The 19490-nt window shown below is 39.4% G+C and overlaps 2 protein-coding genes across 6 annotated transcripts; both read left to right on the forward strand.

The window, feature by feature from the left end:
• Positions 1-734: 734 nt before the first annotated feature.
• On the forward strand, positions 735-14717 carry ZNF624 (zinc finger protein 624). 5 transcript variants are annotated; one of them, XM_061143535.1, is made up of 7 exons: positions 873-924; positions 4056-4143; positions 4623-4710; positions 6084-6149; positions 7961-8087; positions 9089-9184; positions 11029-14717. In XM_061143535.1, exons 5-7 carry the CDS (start codon positions 8018-8020, stop codon positions 13251-13253), a joined length of 2391 nt encoding a protein of 796 aa, XP_060999518.1. In that variant the 5' UTR covers positions 873-924; positions 4056-4143; positions 4623-4710; positions 6084-6149; positions 7961-8017; the 3' UTR covers positions 13254-14717. The 5 variants fall into 5 exon arrangements, with proteins under 5 accessions (XP_060999515.1, XP_060999516.1, XP_060999518.1 ...); XM_061143532.1 differs by lacking the exon at positions 4623-4710 and having other exon boundaries at positions 735-924; XM_061143536.1 differs by lacking the exon at positions 873-924 and having other exon boundaries at positions 2534-4143; positions 6044-6149.
• LOC133057251 (transcription elongation factor A protein-like 4) lies at positions 9103-16439 on the forward strand. Its single transcript, XM_061143537.1, has 2 exons — positions 9103-9184; positions 15363-16439. Exon 2 carries the CDS (start codon positions 15462-15464, stop codon positions 16140-16142), a length of 681 nt encoding a protein of 226 aa, XP_060999520.1. The 5' UTR covers positions 9103-9184; positions 15363-15461; the 3' UTR covers positions 16143-16439.
• Positions 16440-19490: the final 3051 nt, after the last annotated feature.

A 19490-nucleotide genomic window follows, 5' to 3' on the forward strand; every position in this document is an offset into this window, starting at 1 on the left:
CCAGAAACTGTTGGGGGGCAAGTGGGCGGGGGGCTGGGGGGGGATGGTATTAGAGTTAACAGTCTCACCATTGAGGGAAGCTGCCCGAGAAACCTTGAGGATTCTATGTGACCCAATGTGGAAATATGGCCTTTGGGCATCAAAACCGTGGAACTGAGGCAAAGGAAAGAAAACGTGCTTTAAATAATGTCAACATTTATTATTAGGATGGGCCAAGGAAAAATTCAAAGATCCAGAAATTAAAATGAAGGCATGATTTTTCGACCAAGAAACTGAATGAGGCAGATACAGGTGGACACGCAATACCCAATTCCCCCACCCCTAGCCCTCAACCCCCGCGCGCGTCTGGGGCTTTAATTAGTTGCATGAAGCTTCCCTTGTGGCTCAGATGGTAGTCTGCCTGCCATGCAGGAAACCTAGTTTCCATCCCTGAGTTGGGAATCCCCTGGTGGAGGACACGGCAACCCACTCCAGTATTCTTGCCTAGAGAATCCCATGGACAGAGGAGCCTGTTAGGCTACAGTCCATGGGGTCGCAAGAGTCTGACATGACAGCGACTCACACACTCTGTTTTCTCAATGGCTTTATTTCTTTAGTCAAATGGAAGTGCTCAGAGGCAAGGGCTGTGTCATTCTTTGTATCACTAGTTTTAGTGCTCGACACACAGTCGTGATGTTTCAATCTGACCAAACTTCTTAGGTCCACAAAGTGCCTACGATGTGGACCTTCTTAGGTCCACAAACTCCCGCACCAAAGCAGAGAGGAGATGCAAGAGCAGGGCGGCGGCGCGGAGGATTCTGGGCATCGTGGTCCCCGCCGGCTGCGCAGGCGCACTGCCGTCCGCGGGCGCTCCCGCCGCCGGCGCCATTGCTGGAAGCGCTCACGCCCTGCTCTGAGAGCGCCTTGTCCTCAGGCGGCCGCCAGGTACTAGTTGCCCTGGCGCCCGGCCGGGTCCCCCTCACCCCTCCCTCGGCGCTCGGCTCCAGGCGGCATCGGGGGCGGAGCCGCTTCCGGTGGGGCCTCGGGCCTGGAGCTGACCCGCCCACCTCAGAGGCGGCCGGGGTCGGGCTACCTCAGAAGGCAGCGGCCTGGAGGCTCTGGGAGAGGGAGCCGGGCTGGGCGGGGGCGTGGCTGGACCCTGCCCTCTTCCCGGGGCCACGCCTGGACTGAGGAAGACGGGGCCGAGAAGGGCGTTGAGGGGAGCGGACGGGTTGGAGGAAGGAGAATCTCTCCGTCCTGGGTTTGGCAGTGTAGAGGAACTGGGGTTCGATAGCGGGAACCTGACAGGTGTCCCCCTCCTGCCTTTGGGAAGCGGAGGCAGCTTTTCTTGCCGGCGCAACTTCCAGATACGCAGCACAGATTTTTTGTGTGTTTGTTTTTGTTGCTGGGGTAACTTCAGTTCAGTTTAGTCGCTCAGTCGTGTCCGACTCTTTGCGACCCCATGGACTGCAGCACGCCAGGCCTCCCTGTCCATCACCAACTCCCGGAGCTTACTTAAACTTGGAGGACCTTAGTTCCCCGACCAGAGCTTGACCTGGGCCAGGGTAGTGAAAGCCCGGAGTTCTAACCACTGGATCCCAGAGAATTCCCAGAATGCAGTATTATTAACTCTAGTCTTGGTGCTGTGCGTTGCAGCCCTGGTTGCTTATTTTATTTTATTTATGTATTTAATTTTTTTGGCCGTTCCATGCAGCTTGTAGGCTCTTAGTTCCCCAACCAGGGTTGGAACCCGTACCCCTGCATTGGAAGTGCTATGTCTTAATCACTGGATCGCCAGGGAAGTCCCTTGGACTTACTTATTTTGTACCTGGAAGTTTGTACCTTTTGACCACCTTCACCAACTTCGCAGCTGCCAACGCCCCCCCCCCCCCACTCCCCCAAACCATCAATCTATTCTCTGTATCTGGCAGTCTAGGGTGTTTTGTTTTGTTTTTAGATTCCACATTTAAGTGAGATCCTATGGTACCTAATTCACTTAGACTTAATATTTTTGTGTGGTGTAAGTTAGTAGTCCAGTTTCATGCTTTTGCAAGTCACTGTCCAGTTTTCCCAACACTATTTTTTGAAGAGACTGTTCTTTCCCTGTTGTATATTCTTGGCTCCTTTGTTGTAATTAATTGCCCATTTATGTGTGGGTTTAATTCTGTACTCTATTCTTTTCCATTAATCTGCATCTTTCCCAATATCATACTGTTTTCATTACTATAGCTTAGTAACATAGTTTGAAATCAGGAAGCATGATACCTCCAGCCATGTTGTTATTTCTCAAACTTGCTTTGGCAGTTTGGGATCTTTTGTGGTTCTATACAAATTTTAGTATTATTTGTCTCAATTCTGTGAAAAACGCCTTGGGAATTTTGATGGATTTTGAATCGAATCTATAGATTAAGTAGTATGGACATTTTTAACAACAATAATCCTTCCAGGCTTTGAGCATGGAACGTCTTTCCACTTAGTGTCTTCAAGTTTTCAATGTAAGCAGGTCTATCACTTTCTTGGTTAAATTTATTCCTAAGTATTTCTTTTTTAAGCAGTTGTAAATGAGATTGATTCTTAAATTTCTCTGTGGTAGTTCATTATTAGTGTATAGACACACAACAGACTTTTTTTAAAGTTGGTTTATTATTTATTTTTGGCTCTGCTGGATCTTCATTGCTGTGTGTTTTTCTCTAGTGTGGTGAGCAGGGGCTACTCTCTGGTTGTGGGGCACAGGCATCTGACTGTGGTGGCTTCTCATTGCAGAGCACAGGCTCCAGGGCTCTCGGGCTTCAGTAGTTGTGGCTCCCAGGCTCTAGAAGACAGGCTTAGTAGTTGTGGCACACAGGCTTAGTTTGTCCGTGACATGTGGCATCTTCCTGGATCAGGAATCAAACCCATGTCTCGTGCATTGGCAGGTGGATTCTTTACCACTGAGCCACCAGGGAAGTCTCGGATGTGGATTCTTAGTGGAAGTATATTATACATATAAAGGAGGGACAGATTCACCATAATTCAACATAGATCCCTTTGGGCCTCCAAAGCTCTGCTGAGTGGTAAGAATGTCAAACTGCCCGGGAAGCTCTTATTCAAAAGTAGAATTTCACAAGATATGGAAAGATCAATTCTCTCTGTGCTACTGCCCTTTTATATGCTTTGCAGCATCATTCCACAACTATGCACTTGTTAAGAGAATGTTTTCAAACCTCAAGCTCTTGTTTTCAAACCAAACTCAACATCAACAAGGCCATATCTTTAACCAAAGACAAAAAGCAGAATCAGTGCCTTGGGTATCTGAACAAGATCTCTGCCACTTTGCTTCTCCATAGTGTAAAGCCTTTATTAGGCATATAACATTTTCAGTATAAGAGGACTACTGCTCAGTGCTTTGTGTACTGGATTCCACTTTGTCTTACATCGTTACTACTATCCTGCTTCTTATTGTTTGGTTTTGCCTGATATAGAAAGGATAGATAAAAGATCTATTTGAATGTGAGATTGAGAGAGGCGTGTCAAGGTTTCTAATATCTTTTAAGTTTGGAGTTGTGGTGTTCTCTTTACATGAAGCTGAGGTCTGTGAAACTGTTAGCAAATTGACTCTTCACAGGAAAGACAGGAAAAAAGAGGTTATTAGATTATTTCATTGTTAGGTGAGGAGGTGATTGTGGCAAGGAAAGATTGAATTGTTTTCTTTCACAGCACACAGCAAGTTGATGTAATGGAAAAAGTGTGGGCATTATAATTAGATTGATTTGGAATCCTACACGGCATTGTGTAAAATGGTTCTAAGCCTCAATTTTCTCATACGTGAAATGGGAATGTAGTTTCCATTGGATGATGTGAAGGTCATTGAGAAAGTAGTTTAAAAGCTGCTTGTACCATGTTTGATCTGCTAGCTGTGACTGCATTTAGTAGTATTAAGAGCTACACTAGTAAGAATAGTATTCCCTCACTGATACTGGGGGTTAACTTGTAATTTTTAGAGAGGTCATACTTACTTGTAATGTCAAGATTTCACCTTAGTACATCTGAGATTTCCAAGGCAAGATTGGTTTTCATGGCTTATTTCTCTTTCTTAGATTTGTCTTTGCAGGACTCCCTTTTTCCAGAGAGGGGAACCCAGAGGAAGAGATTATGGCTGCTGTAGTTTTTTCAGTTGGACCTCTGGTAAGTTGGGGAAACCTCCTCTGATCTGACCTGTTGTCCTGGTTTGAGAGCACGCCTACTTTTCCCAAAGTTGTGTGACTTCTCTACCTCACCCATACCCCTTTTGGTAACTGAATCAAATTGTCTGATCCATGAAAATTGGGTTCATCATAGTAAAGTTTGTAATCTATAGGGAGATTCACTATGCATATTGAAACAAATATCAAGACACCAGATCTTGGAAACAATATGTGCACGATCTTGAGATATGATAGGAAGTCTGGGAAATTTACTTATGATGTTAACTTTGTATTGTTCCCAGGAAATTTCAGTTATTTATGCGATAGTAGAATGGAGTATTCTCCAATTGGAAAATTTTGTTTAGGAAACTTTGAAAAAAGAATATATGTACACATATGCATACATACACATACCTTAATTCATAGGGACTGTTCCCCTTGTGCCCACTCTTAGTGTTCTCCTCTTTTCTACCCATTAAGAAGTGATCAAGCTTAATAGATGACATGGAGAGAAAGAAGATGTTTAAGACACAGTGCTTGGCTGTAGGGAGCTTACAGTCTCACTGAGGTAAGGTTTACAAAAGAAACAGTTACATAATTTATTTAGGTGAATGATAGTTGTTGAGCAGTATGATAAAGTTGATGAGTGCTATGTAAGAAAAGAAATGGTATATTAGTATGGGCTAAATCAGTCATGGAAAGCTCAGGAAGATGGTTAGATTTAAGCTGTGACCCAATTACAAGTGGATTTAAATGGTCATAAATTAATTGTGAGGGTACTTCAGATGAGAAGGCAAGGTTCTGAGGCAGAGAACAGTTTGATTCAAGATAGATATTTGAGAAAGGACTGAAATTTAGATGTTTAAGCTGAATCTTTTCATGTTTCTCTGAAGACATTTAAGTGTATATATGCATGTGTGTGTGTTAGGGTATGTTTGAGGTGGGTAGTAATGTGATTAAAGCTGTGTTTTAGAAGTGACTTTTTTAAATAGAGACAGAAGGAAAGTAGTCCAAACAACTACAATTTGTTATAGTAATGATTCATAATAACCTGTAGTGGTGATCTTTTATTCTTGATAGCAAGAATATATAACATGTAAATAGTCCTTAAGACAAATCCTTGAAAAGATAAAATGAAAATCAAAGTGTTTCACTTTATTAGTAGATCTAAAGTATTTGTCTAGTATAGGCCTGATCAAACCCATCTCTAATTATCAGAAGTTGAGCTCATATCATCACTGATTTTCTGGAAGCTGAATATTTGTATTATTAACGTGAGAACTTGAAAGAACTAAGATGACATTTTTCTCAATGAAATTTAAAAATAGTTCTGTTACCCTTAATTTTTAAAAATGGCACAAGATCCAAAATCAGTAAGTACTACTAGAAGGTATAGTAAAATTTCATTTAATTTATAAAGTCAGGTCCTTATAGGCATACAGTGTCTTAAGGTTTGGAAGAAAACAGTGTTGTGAGAGGTCCCTGAAATATTTCCTGAATGAGTATGGAGACATGCCCTCCAACCTCCAGGCATGGTAATGATTTTCCAACTGTAGAAAACAGATGGTGTTAGTAGCATTTGAATATTATTCTTGAGTAAGATAGATAATTTCTGAGAAGCAAACTTCATCCTCATAGGAAAAAGAATTATGTGGCATCTAAGACCCCTTATATGTTTATTTTTGTTTTGATAGGTTATTTGTTAAAGCCTTTAAAATCTAACAGTTATATCTTTCTCAGTCTTATGTGTGTCATTGTCTCAAACAAAATGAAAGAAAGTTGTGATTGGATGTTGCTATGGACCTTAATTTCATCCCTAAATAAAACAGTAAAAGAGGTGTATATACACCACATCTGTGGTGGACTGGTGGTGCTTGTTGAGGCTGTCCTGTATGTAACAGGTAGTGAGTCATGGAGTGATCTTATCCTGTGTCCTGTCAGAGTCCTCAAGTTTTCCAGCCAGAGGAAGATCTTCACCTTCAGGCAGAAGAGCCAGAATTGGTAAAGGTAACACTTGGCATTGTATCTTAAGGGGAATGAAGTGACAGCTCCTCTTTTGCTGCCCTAATTCTTAATGTTCCAATGCCATGGCAGGTTCACCATGTATACCATCTTGCTTGATCGGTGTGGTAACCCCAGGGCTAGTAGCATCAGTTTGACAGATTTCGTTTCTGTTAGTGATGGCAGCCCTAATTTGACAGGTGGTCATGTTATAATTCCTAATGAAAAAGTAGCCTGTGTCGCATACTTCACTTCTTGCCTACAGAGTTTCAATCATCTGATTCCATCTTACTACTGTGCAAACTGGATGTTTGCATAGGAAAAGAAGGGCAAGGGTTGATTCTTTCTCTTTATTTACCAGTCTCCAGGAATCCTCCAAAGTTGATCAATGAGTATCCTTTTAGTTTTATAATGAAATAATAATTTTAAATATATTGGATATTTTTGAAATCACAGTTATTGTTCTTATTGATGCTCAAGTCTTCCCATCTTTGGCTAGTGGGAACCTCTTTAAGTTTTCTCCAATGTCTTATATATTATCCTGGTAGTCTTTTAGAGTTTCCTTGCTTTTAATTATGACAGAAGGTTCCAGGTCCTTGTTTCATTTAGTGGGATCTGTAGAGGTCACAGTCTAAACTGCACAGAAGTACCTTTTTGGTTATCATTTCTAGACCTTTTCAGTGGACAAAGCTAGGAAGTATGATGGGATATTTTCCTTAAACTATTTTGTGAGTGTATACCAATATTTCCAATTCAGTTTTGAATCTCTGGAGTTTATACATAATCTCATTGATATTGAATCTATATGTTCTTTCTCCCATGGCAGATTTATTAGCTCTGAATGATACCAGTATTCTAATTTGCTTTATCCAACACTGCACACACAATGTGGGTAAATGCTGTGGCTCGGATGGTAAAGAATCTGCCTGCAATGCAGAAGACCTGGGTTTGATCCCTGGGTAGGGAAGATTACCCTGGAGTAGGAAATGGCAGTCCACTCCAGTATTCGTGCTGGGGAATTCCATGGACAGAGGAGCCTGGCGGGCTACAGTACATGGGGTGGCAAAAGAATCAGACATGACTGAGCAACTAACACACACACAACAGTTACAAAATAGCATTTTCATCACTGCCACCAGCAATAGGATTATTTACTGAAAATGTGCTGTTTTTTACAGTTATTTTTCTCCTCAGAATATATCTCTCAAGATATATACAGAAAAATTACTGTGTTTTAAAGATGCTCAAAATAGTTCCTCTCTAATGAATGTGTATGCTACCAGTTGATTTCATTTTACTTTTAATTTTTAGGAATTGCTTTTTTAAATTTAGTTTTTTTTTTATAATAATATAAAGTATTTGTATGGATCAAAAGTCAAATCTACAAGGCAGGAAATATTCAAGGAAATCTAGCATCTGTTCTAGTTCTCTTCACTCTATTTCCTCCTTCCTCTAATAGGTAACCATTAAAACAATGTTATAGCTCATTCTTTGATTTTTTTTTTTACAAGACGCATATACATATATTTTATAACCAGACCAAAAAAGCTCCTCAAGGTCCCATGATTTCTTATTTTTCTTTCTCAGACAGCTTATAATATTCTATAACTACAATCTGAATGATAAACTATGTATTTTATTAACCATATTTTATAGAATAGAACTGAAAAAAAGTTGATAATATACATAAGGCAGGATTTTGAGGAAGGAAACATTTGGGTGGAAACTGCTAGTTTTCTTCCCCAGTTTTGTATGTATTAATCTACCTAATAGGTCTAACTGTACAGTCCCCTGAGGGATCTCTGTATTTATTTCAGGAATCAGTGACATTTAAAGATGTGGCTGTAGACTTCACATTGGAAGAGTGGAGGTTGATGGACCCTACACAGAGGGACCTGCACAAGGACGTGATGCTAGAGAATTACAGGAATCTTGTCTCCTTGGGTAAGGATAAGCTCTGTGCTTATGTACCTGCCACTGGACCAGTTTTACTGAAGATAATAGATTCTCTAAAATACTCAACTGGATTTTGGGTTAGAATTTAAGCATTAAAATCTCAGTCTTAGGGGCATATTGTTAAGAGTTATACTGTCTCTTGCCCTTAACTTAATGGTCTGCCAATTGTACAGTAAGAAATACGTACTTCATTGTAATCTTGGAGAGTGTTGACAGTCCCTCCGATTGAGGACTAAAGTTTTTTCCAGTCATTTCCAGAGTAAGAGTTATCAGTGCCTCTAGAAAGAATGAACAAATTTGTTTATTTTCTTTCTAAACAGATTATTTCCAAACCTAGGATTATAGTCTAGAGCTTCTTTGAGGTCCTTTGTAATTCTCTACCACACTGCTATACAGTAGGATGTTCTCCTGTGATGGGAATTTGCTGGATCTGTGCTGTCCAGTATGACAGGCAGTAGATACTGTGGATACTGAGAACTTGAAATCTGGCTAGTAAAATGAAAAACTGAATTTTAAATTGTATATAATTTTAACTAATTTAAATTCACAGTTAAATAGCCATAGGTGGCTCTTGGCAGCTGCCTTGGACAGCGCACCTCTAGAACTTCTCATAGCCACTCCACACAGGAAATAAAAGAGCGGTTGACCCTGGTTCTTGCTCATGCTGCTGCTGCTGCTAAGTCACTTCAGTCGTGTCCGACTCTGTGCGACCCCATAGACGGCAGCCCACCAGGCTCCCCCATCCCTGGGATTTTCCAGGCGAGAACACTGGAGTGGGTTGCCATTTCCTTCTCCAGAGCATGAAAGTGAAAAGTGAAAGTGAAGTCGCTCAGTCATGTCCTACTGTTAGCGACCTCATGGACTGCAGCCTACCAGGCTCCTCTGTCGATGGGATTTTCCAGGCAAGAGTACTGGAGTGGGGTGCCATTGCCTTCTCCGGGTTCTTGCTCATAGGCACAATCAAATCCTATTCGTTTTTCTCTGAGCAGGGCTTGCAATTTCCAAACCAGACATGATATCTCATTTGGAGGATGGAAAAGGACCATGGGTGGTAGTGAGAGAAATTTCAAGAACCCCCTTTTCAGGTGAGTTAATAAGAAACTGAAGGATGAGATTTATTTAAAGTCAGTGGGTCATGGATGGAGCAGAATATTTGAAATTCTGGGTGGTATCTTTGTTCAAAGCTGTCTCAGAGGAAAAGATTCTCCCCATCTCGTCCTCTCTCCTTACACCTCCCTCCTTCCTTTTCTCCCTCTCTCCCTTTTTCTCTCCTTTTCTTTCTCCCTCATCTCTGCCCTGTACTTGTAGTCCCCGTCCCATCCTATTTTATTTTCTTGGGAACATGATTTTCATAATTGTTCTTTCATTTCTTCTTCACTCTTTCAATTCTCTCCTCTCCAGTTAACTTTATATTTTTCTCATTTGTTTAACTATTATGTATCTGATATCTCTTCTTTCATTTTCCTGAAAGTACTTTCTTAAGGATCATCACTGATTTCTTTTAAGCTAAACCTGTTGACTGATTATTTAACTTTCTTCACTTACAAGCTTGCTGAACCCCCCTCCACTCTTTCAGGATCTTAACTTATTGAGAATATGAACAATAAATCAGTTGAGAATCAAAGTACAGTATTTACCTATTTAACCAATATTTACCCTTTTAACTAAGATTGTTTTTCTTCTACTTAAAGAACACCTTTCAATACTCTCTTTTATTCAGATATGCTGGTGTCATATTCTCTCCATTTTTGTTTTTCCCTAAAAAAAAAAAAAATTCATTTAGATACTTAAATCATCTGGGTTTTAGTCCTTGGGTTCTAGAGTGGTCTTTTTTTTGTGACCCTGAATTCAGACCTTTGTCCTACCCTGTGAATTCATTGAAAGTTCTACTTAACTTGAGTTTTAAAATCATCAAACCATTTCTTTTTTCATAAAACCATTTTACTAACCACAGATTTTGATTCCATTTTTTCTTAAATTTAGATGTGATTACTTGGAAATAAATTAAAAATTTTCAAGAAGTTTGAAAGTGTTTTAAAAAGTAAAATATTAAGTTTGCATATAACAAATAAATTATAAGACCACCACCACCCAGTATAATTGTTTAAGAAAATTTTGAAACTGTGAGAAATTTTCTTAAGACCCATAAAAAGGTTTCAGAACTACTCTTGATAAAAGTAATTGTCATTATTTGTAATATTCAGAACTATATTAATTTTGACTAGTTAAGCCTACTTTCTGAAAAATCAGTGTCTTCCATAAATGTTCCGTTAAAAAGATACAGAAAAGAATATTTTTTAAAAAATAACATATGTATGTATAACTGAATCAGTTTGCTGCACAGCAGTATACTTTGTGTATATCATACATTGTATAATAAATCAACTAAACTTAAATAGATAAATACAATTTTTTAAATCTACTAAATTGAGAGCAAAAAAAAAAAAAAGATACATCTGAAGACTTGACGAAGCTATTCTGACAAGGAAATGTCAGAGAAAGCCCTCACAGAAAAGCTAGTGAACAAATAATGAGAACAAGTGGAAAGTATTGTTGGGGGTGAATGTCTTGTTTGTGGAGTAAATGGGAATCAAGGAAGTAGTTACAACTTTTGAAGAAGCTCTCTAAAGAATTTGACTCTAAAAGGAATGAGAAAAAGAAGAAATATTTGAGAAACTTGGACTGTAGAAGGGTTACCAGGAATGAATTTTTTTTTAGTAGGAAGAAAACTCCTTGAATTACTACTATGGTTCTTTGCTCAGTCAGCCACACTTAACCCTACCTCCTTCTTCATAGAAAACAAGGCCAATTTGCAAGCGGTTAAAAACATATGTTCATTATCAACTCAAGCTTCCCTTTTGTTATGCTGTTAGTACAGTCTCCTCAACCTGAAATAGGAGTCATTTTATTTTTCTTTTTTTCCTCCCAGAGTTGGAGACCAAACCTACAACCAAGAATACTATACCAACAGAGGATTTTTCTAAAAAACATTTATCACAGGAGGCCATTGTAGAGAAACTCACAGAGAATGGTCTATGGGACCCTGGAATGGGAGGATTATGGAAATGGGGTGACAGGATACTGAGACTGCAGTATAGTCAGCAGAGTCCTGTTGGCCAAAGAACAGTTAAACACAAGGAAATCCCCACTATTCAGAAAGGCTTTGAGTTTGGATCTGCTCTTCTTCCAGAACCAGAAGTTATCACAGAAGAACCCCATGGCAAATACCAAACACATGATGGAAGTTTTACAGAGGGTTTAGATTTGATCACAGATACCCATCTGAGAAAGGAAATTTGCAAGGATACAGAAGGCAGCAAAGTCATAAGCCCTGCCTCAGAACTCACTTTAGGGAAAAAACCCAATAATAAAGAAAAACCCTATAAATGTAGTACATGTGAAAAGGCCTTCCGTTATAGGTCATTACTCATTCAACATCAGAGAACTCACACTAAAGAAAAACCTTATGAATGTAATGAATGTGGGAAAATGTTCAGCCAGCCTTCTTATCTTAGTCAACATAAAAAAATTCACAGTGGAGAAAAACCCTATAAATGTAGTGAATGTGGAAAGGCTTTCATTGCTTCTTCATCACTTATGGTGCATCAGAGAATTCATACTAAGGAGAAACCTTATCAATGCAATGTCTGTGGAAAATCTTTTAGCCAGTGTGCACGCCTTAATCAACACCAGAGAATTCAAACTGGAGAGAAGCCCTATAAATGTAGTGAATGCGGGAAAGCTTTTAGTGATAAATCAAAACTTGCAAGACATCAGGAAACTCACAATGGAGAGAAACCCTACAAATGTAATGATTGTGGGAAAGCCTTTAGGAATAAGTCATATCTTAGTGTACATCAGAAGACCCATACTGAAGAGAAACCATATAAATGCAATGAGTGTGGGAAATCTTTCAAGAATACCACAATCTTTAATGTTCATCAGAGAATTCATACTGGAGAGAAGCCCTTTAGGTGTAATGAATGTGGAAAAGCCTACAGAAGTAATTCCAGTCTTATTGTACATATCAGAACTCACACTGGGGAAAAACCCTATGAATGTAATGAATGTGGGAAAGCATTCAATCGTATAGCAAATTTCACAGAACATCAGAGGATTCATACTGGAGAAAAACCCTATAAATGTAATGAATGTGGGAAAGCATTCATTAATTATTCATGCCTTAGTGTACACCACAGGATGCATACAGGAGAGAAACCTTATAAGTGTAATGAATGTGGAAAGGCCTTCATGCGTTCTTCATCTCTAATTATACATCAGCGAATTCATACTGAGGAGAAACCTTATCTCTGTAATGAATGTGGGGAATCTTTCAGAATAAAATCACACTTAACTGTACATCAGAGGATTCATACTGGCGAGAAACCATATAAATGTACTGACTGTGAGAGGGCATTTACCAAAATGGTAAATCTCAAGGAGCACCAGAAAATTCACACTGGCGTGAAACCCTACACATGCTACAACTGTGGAAAATGCTTCAGAACTAAGTCATACCTTATTGTACATCAGAGGACCCACACTGGAGAAAAACCATATAAATGTAATGAATGTGAGAAAGCTTTCACTAATACATCACAGCTTACTGTGCATCAGAGAAGGCATACTGGAGAGAAACCCTATAAATGTAATGAATGTGGGAAAGTTTTCACAAGTAACTCAGGCTTTAATACCCATCAAAGGACACATACCGGGGAGAAGCCATTTAAATGTAATGACTGTGGCAAAGCATTTAGCCAGATGGTACACGTTACAGAACATCAGAAAATCCATAGTGGAGAGAAACCATATAAATGTGATGTCTGTGGAAAAGCCTTCAGGAGGGGTTCATACCTTACAGTTCATTGGAGGACACATACTGGAGAAAAACCCTACTCGTGTAAGGAATGCGGGAAAGGTTGTATTACTCTATCACAGCTAACTCTGCACCAGAGAATTCATACCGGGGAGAGGCCCTATAGATGTGAAGAATGTGGAAAAGCCTTCAGAACTAACTCAGACTTTATTGTGCATCTGAGGATGCACACTGGAGAAAAACCCTATAAATGTAGTGAATGTGGAAAAGCCTTTAGGAGTAGCTCCAGCCTTACTGTACATCAAAGAACACATCAGAGAGAAATTCAGTTAATATAGAGAACAGCAAATCATCATTCAGACAGTAATAAGAATCTTATAAACTGTACATTTTATGAATGTGGGAAAACATCCAGGAGCAATTCACCAGAAAATACACACTGAAGAGATGCTTTACAAGAATGTAGAAGAGCAGTTGGTCATCTTAAATCTTAGAAATTATAAGAAAATTCATAATAAAAGGGGCATGTGAAAGCCATCATCCAAATTTCATATTTTATTCATTTAACAAGTTGTCTTCAATGATTTGCTTATATATATTATATATTATTATGTATTTTTATATATATTCCTATTGGCTTGTCTATATTATGAATCTGGAGGTGCTCTTAATGTATTTGAGATATTAATCTTTTCTCACGTGTGTTCCACATGTTTTTCTTAACCTAGTATTTGTCTTTGTATTTTTTATATAGTAAAAGATTGTAAGTCTTTAATTTTTTATAGTAAAACATCTTTTCCTTTTTATATTCCTGATTTACTCAGTTAAAAGGACCCATGTAATCCCCAGGTTATATAGAACCTCTTAAATTTGTTTCTAAGATTTTTATAATTTTATTCTTTACATTGAGGTTTTCATCCATCTGGACTAGATGGCTGTTCATAGAAAAACAACTCCAAATGCATTAACCTATGACAATATTATGAACCTAAATAAATAGTACTCAGGGAAGTGCATGTTAAAACAACCCATGAGATGTTACTTCCACTTCGTGGAGTTGGCAAAAATTAAGAGATGTTTTGCTAGTGGAGTTTGATAAACCATATACTCATACAAGATGGTTATATCAACTTATATTTCCACTTGCAATCCAGCTATATACTTTTTAGATTTTTAAGTAAAAGTTTAAAAGCATTTTGACCCAGCAGTCTCACTTTGAGAATTTGCTGCACAGAAATAGTAGCATCAGTGCAAAAGTATATGCATAAGTAAGGATGTTTGTTAAAGTATTATTTGTAGAGACAGAGATGAAACCCAACTGGAGACAAAGTGAATGCCAATGAATTGGTGAATGAGTGAATTAACTTATATAGCCATACCATGGAACAACATGAGAGTAATTTTTTTTTTGAGAGTAATTTTTAAAATGAGTTATATTTACACTAGTTGACTAAAAGGTGTTTCCACAATTTTTTGGTAAGTAATTGCTTTATTACAGAGATGTATATGTACAAAATTTCATTTTTGTTAAAGTAATGATCACATGCATTTGTGTGTATATGTGTGCATGTGATTAGATGAGCATGGAAACAGGTAACAAGAATATACACCAAGCTGTTAATATTGGTTACCTCAAAGGGAGGGAGAAAAGGAGAAGCATGAGAAGTGCGGGGAAAGACTGGGATAACAGAAAAATGTAAATGCAGTGTATGTGGTATAAAACTATGTATTTGTGTAAACATTTGATAACCATGAATGAAGGGATGGTCTCCAAAAAGTTAATGACATTCATTTCAGATTTTTTTGAGAATCCAGTGTTTTTTTGTTTGTTTTACCTTTCTGTGTTTTTCCATATTTTTCAGTTTTTCTTTCCAGTGAGCATGTAATATTTATGTAAACATTGAAAACCTATTTCTTTGTGAAGCTAATTTTTTTTTTTCCTGTGGACACCTGTCATGTCCCAGGAATTACCCTGGATGCTGAATATTCCTTGGCAGGGCAGGAGTGGTCATGGATCTTAAGAGCTTGGGAACTGGTTTGGATGCTGCCTAAATTCCAAAGAAATTATCCAGTGTTTCACCACCACCCCTCACTCTCTCAGTTTCATTTGGAGGAGGTAATAGAAATTTCAGGTAGATGCAAAATATATCCAAGAATATCTGAAACTTGTGTCCAGGTTATAGACCAGAAGGCTTGCAAGCCTCAGGACAAGTTCCACTTTCAACATGGCACCAAAGGAGATCACAGTGGTGAAAAGGTCTGTGTACAGCTCCACACAACACTGCATTACTGGAGTATAGAGAGGGAAACAGCCAAGGACTCCCAAGTTCATTTTAAAGTATTAGAGGGCCCAGAAGTGGGCACCGGTCCGGGTACTGGCCCTCCCTTGGTGCTGTCGGACCTGGAGCCGTCTGCAAGCCCCTAGTTGTTGCTCCTGGTTCTTTCAGATCTACGTGTCTATTGTTCCCAGCTCTCTACTGGGCTATAGAAAGAGGAGGAACCTGTCCAGAATCCCCGCAGGACAGGAAAAGGAGGGGACACTCAACATGGAAAAACTCTGCAGTGAAAATGAAGCAAAGCCTGAGAACCAAGGCAAGATGGAAAACGAACAGCCACTGGATGCAGGAAAACCAGGAGCAGCAGCTACTAAGGAAGACAAAGAAATGTTAGAAAACAAGGGAAGGACAGATCACAAGGGAAAGACAGATGAGGAAGTATTAAAGGTTAAGGAAAGGCCAGAGAATGAGACAAAGCCAAAAAAAGGAAACCCAGAGAGCCAAGGAAAGCCAGTGAGTGAGGAAAAAGCAAAAGAAAGAAAAGCAGAGAGTGAGGGGAAGCCAGAGAGTGAAGGAAAGCCAGTGAGTGAGGGAAAACCAAAAGACAAGCCAGCCAGGGAACCAAGGGAACTAAGGGCTGGCGGAAAGGGCCCAGCTGGGGAGGATGTACCCAGGAAGGCCAAAAGAAAAACCAACAAGGGGCTGGCTCAGTGTCTCAAGGAATACAAGGAGGCCATACATGATATGCATTTGAGCAATGAAGAGATGATAAGAGAATTTGATGAGATGGCCAGGGTAGAGGATGAGGTGAAGAAAACCAGACAGAAATTGGGGGGGTTTATGTGGATGCAAAAAAGTTTACAGGACCCCTTCCACCCATGGGGCCCACGGGCACTCAGGGGTGGCTGTAGGGCCCCACAAAGGGGCTTTGAAGACATTCCTTTTGTGTAGTGCCTCTGGCAGGCATTTCCCAGGCCTTGTGCTTTATTTAAACTTATGCTAATCCTATACTTTAGGTGTCGCTCTCGTTATTCAGCTGCAGCCCTCTGTTTCAGTAGCAGATTTTCATCCATTGCATGGAAAAATGTTGATGGTGCATTGTAAAATTAAAAACAAAAATAGTTTTCAGAACCATATATATGGCATCAGTCCATTTTTGTAAAACTACAAAGATACTTTACTAGTGATCCATGTACAGGAAAAACTGAAAACTGTCTACTAAAAATCAACAGTGGTTAAAAAAATAAAGTATTAGAAATACTTTCCAATACTTAGTACTGGAAATACTAAGAGAGTCCTGCAGTTAAAATGGGAACCCAGAGGCTGTAATCCTGGTCCCAGAAGGCCCTAACAGACCGTGGACCTGACCCCTGAAAAGGACAAGGCATGTAGGGCAACACTTTAATGGAGACTGAAGGAAAGTCAGATTTCCTCCCACAATGTTGTAAAGGGGATCTCGGGTGAGTGATGGGAACTGTCTCCCTAAAATGAATTTGACATTGTGGTTAAAATGACTATTTTGATTGAATTTTAATAGTGAAATTTATTAACTATTACTAGATGTGTCTTCTTTGGACAAAATGTACCACTTTCTGATTGGAAAGTTTTGAGGGTCTAACCTTGAAATACTACCCTTAAGAAACAATATTGTCAAACAGTCTGCATGACATGATACCAACTCTGTTGGCTGTTCCTTTCTGCCTTCAAACCCTCATCACATCTATACCCCGTCTGCCTTACCTCCCCAAGAAAAGAGCAAAGCAGTAAGGTCAGCAGGTTAAAGTGACATTAGAACTGAAAGATGTCCTTTGGACTTGGGGGCACAGATAATTCAGGGCACCTTTACTAGAGCAGTTCCATGAACTGGAAGGTGCCAGAGCCTGGTTCCAGGGTGTAGTGTTATCATGTTAGAGGTTTAATCTGCATCACTTTACGCTCTACTGATGTTGAGTCCATTTCTAGGTGTTTACTGGCTTCTTGAATATCCTCTCTTGAGAAGTGCCATTCAAGACTTTCTCCCATTTTTGAATTGATAACTCTTTCTGGTTATTTTCAGGTTATTAGAATGTCTTTCTATATTATAGATATAGTTTTCTTTCAGTTTGTGTCTGCATGGTGTGTTAGGCAGAATTCTAAATTGCTTCCTAAACTTCTGGCCCCTGGTATGCAAGAGGTTCCCAGTTACTCGGTCAAAGACTAATCTAGGCACTTTTGTGAAGGGATTTTGCAAATATAACTGAAGTCCCAAATCAGTTGACTCAGAATAATGAAATTACCCTCAGTGGGCCAGACCAAATCAGTTGAGATCTTAAGAAGTGTGGGGCTCCTCCTGGTGAGTGAGATTGGGAATATGAGGAGGAGTCAGTGTAAGCCATGTTCTTCATTGCTGACCTTGAAGACAGAGGGGCCACATGACCAGGAATGTGCACCCTGTAGGACCTGAGAGCAGCTTGTGACTGAGCCCAGCAAGGAAACAGGAACATCAGTCCTGTAACTGCAAGGAGCTGAATTTTGCTAACAAGTTGATTTAGCTCAGAAATGGATTCTTCCTCAGCCTTCAGACAAGAATCAACCCAGCTGACTCCTTGATTTCAGCCTTTGAGACCTGAGCAGAGAACCCAACTTCACTGTGCTTGGACTCCTGACCCACAGAGCTGTGGGCTAATAAACAGTTGTTGTTTTAAGCCACTGTTTCCATTAATGCGTTATGCAGCAGTAGAAAGCAAATATACACGATATATGTCTTTCTCCTACTTTTTACTTTTAACCTAATCTGTGTCTTTATATTTACAGTATGTCTCCTGTAAGCAGCATCCATTTAGGGTCTTATCTTTATCTAGTCTGACAGTCTCTGTAATTGTTGAGTGTAATCCATTTTAATTTCATGTAATTACTCATTGGGTGTAATTCTGCTTGTGTTACCTTGTTTCTTCCATTTCTCCTTTCTTGCTTTTCTTTGTATTAATTAAATATGCTTCATTATCTCATATTCTACTCTATGCAACTTAATTATACATTTAGTTATTATTTCGGTTGCTACCCTAGAGCAACAGGACTGTTTTCATAATCTAAGGCGTTATTTACCTTTCTCATTCTCATTTTTCATACTCATTTTCTCATGAGTATAGATTACTGTTTTTCAGAAGTTGCATGGCATGAGATATTGCAAAATATTTAACGCAAAAGAAGATCTCAGAATTCAGCCATCTTCTGTTGAGCCATTGTTACTGAGTGAACTGTGTCCCTCACCCCTCAAATTCATGTGCTGAGACCCTGACTCCCAAGTGCCCAGGAATGTCTGCTTTAGGACATAGGCCCTTTAAAGAGGTGATAAGTTAAAAGCCGCCTTTCCACAAGGAGGCTTTCCTTGTGGCTCAGATGGTAGAGTCCACCTGCAATGCAGGAGACCCGGGTTCGATCCCGGGTCCAGAAGATCCCCTGGAGGAGGGCATGGCAGTCCACTCCAGTATTCTTGCCTGGAGAAGCTCATGGACAGAGAAGCCTGGTGGGCTACAGTCCATGGGGTTGCATTGAGTCAAACATGACTGAGCGACTAACATACAAGTTAAAATGAGGCTGTTAGGATGGCTCCTAAATACAGTCTGACTGGTGTACTTATGAGAAGAGGAAACATGGATGGAGAGAGAGTCCACCAGCAGTGCACACTCAAAGGGACAACCATGTGAAGAGGCCACAGGAGGGTAGCTACCAGCAAGCCAAGGAGAGGGGCCTCAGGAGAAACCAGCCTTGCAGACACCTGGCTCCTGGACTTCTGTCCCCAGAACCGTGAGTAGATAAACTCCTGTCATTTAAGCCATTTTGTCTGTGGTGCTTCTGTTATAGCAGACCTCACAAACTATTCCAGTCAGGCATTAAAAGAGATTTTCAAAAAATTTCAAACACCACCACTCTTAGCACTAATTTTTTGTTTTGAAGATTTTTTTTTTCAAAAATATTTTTCAGTATCGTAAGTTTAGTATTTTTAATCAATAAAACAGTAAACATTTTTCCAATTTTAGTTTCAAATACAGTAAATATTGATATAATCCATAAAAATAAAAGGTCTTTGGTTTCCTTAATTTTTAAAATTTTAAGGTTGTCCTAATATTGAAACATCTGAAAAATCATTACCCCTAAAATGTCTTTGACTCATTGGAGCACTCTTGAAATTAGTATTTCAATATTTCAAAGCAATGAAAAAAAATAATGGTTTAATTCCCTTGATACTCTGCCTTTTGTTCCATTGTAGTCTTATATTTTATTTCTATCTGTTTTAAACTCCAAAAGATACCACTATCA

Source organism: Dama dama, chromosome 5 (genome assembly GCF_033118175.1).
Source record: "Dama dama isolate Ldn47 chromosome 5, ASM3311817v1, whole genome shotgun sequence".
NCBI lineage: Eukaryota > Metazoa > Chordata > Mammalia > Artiodactyla > Cervidae > Dama > Dama dama.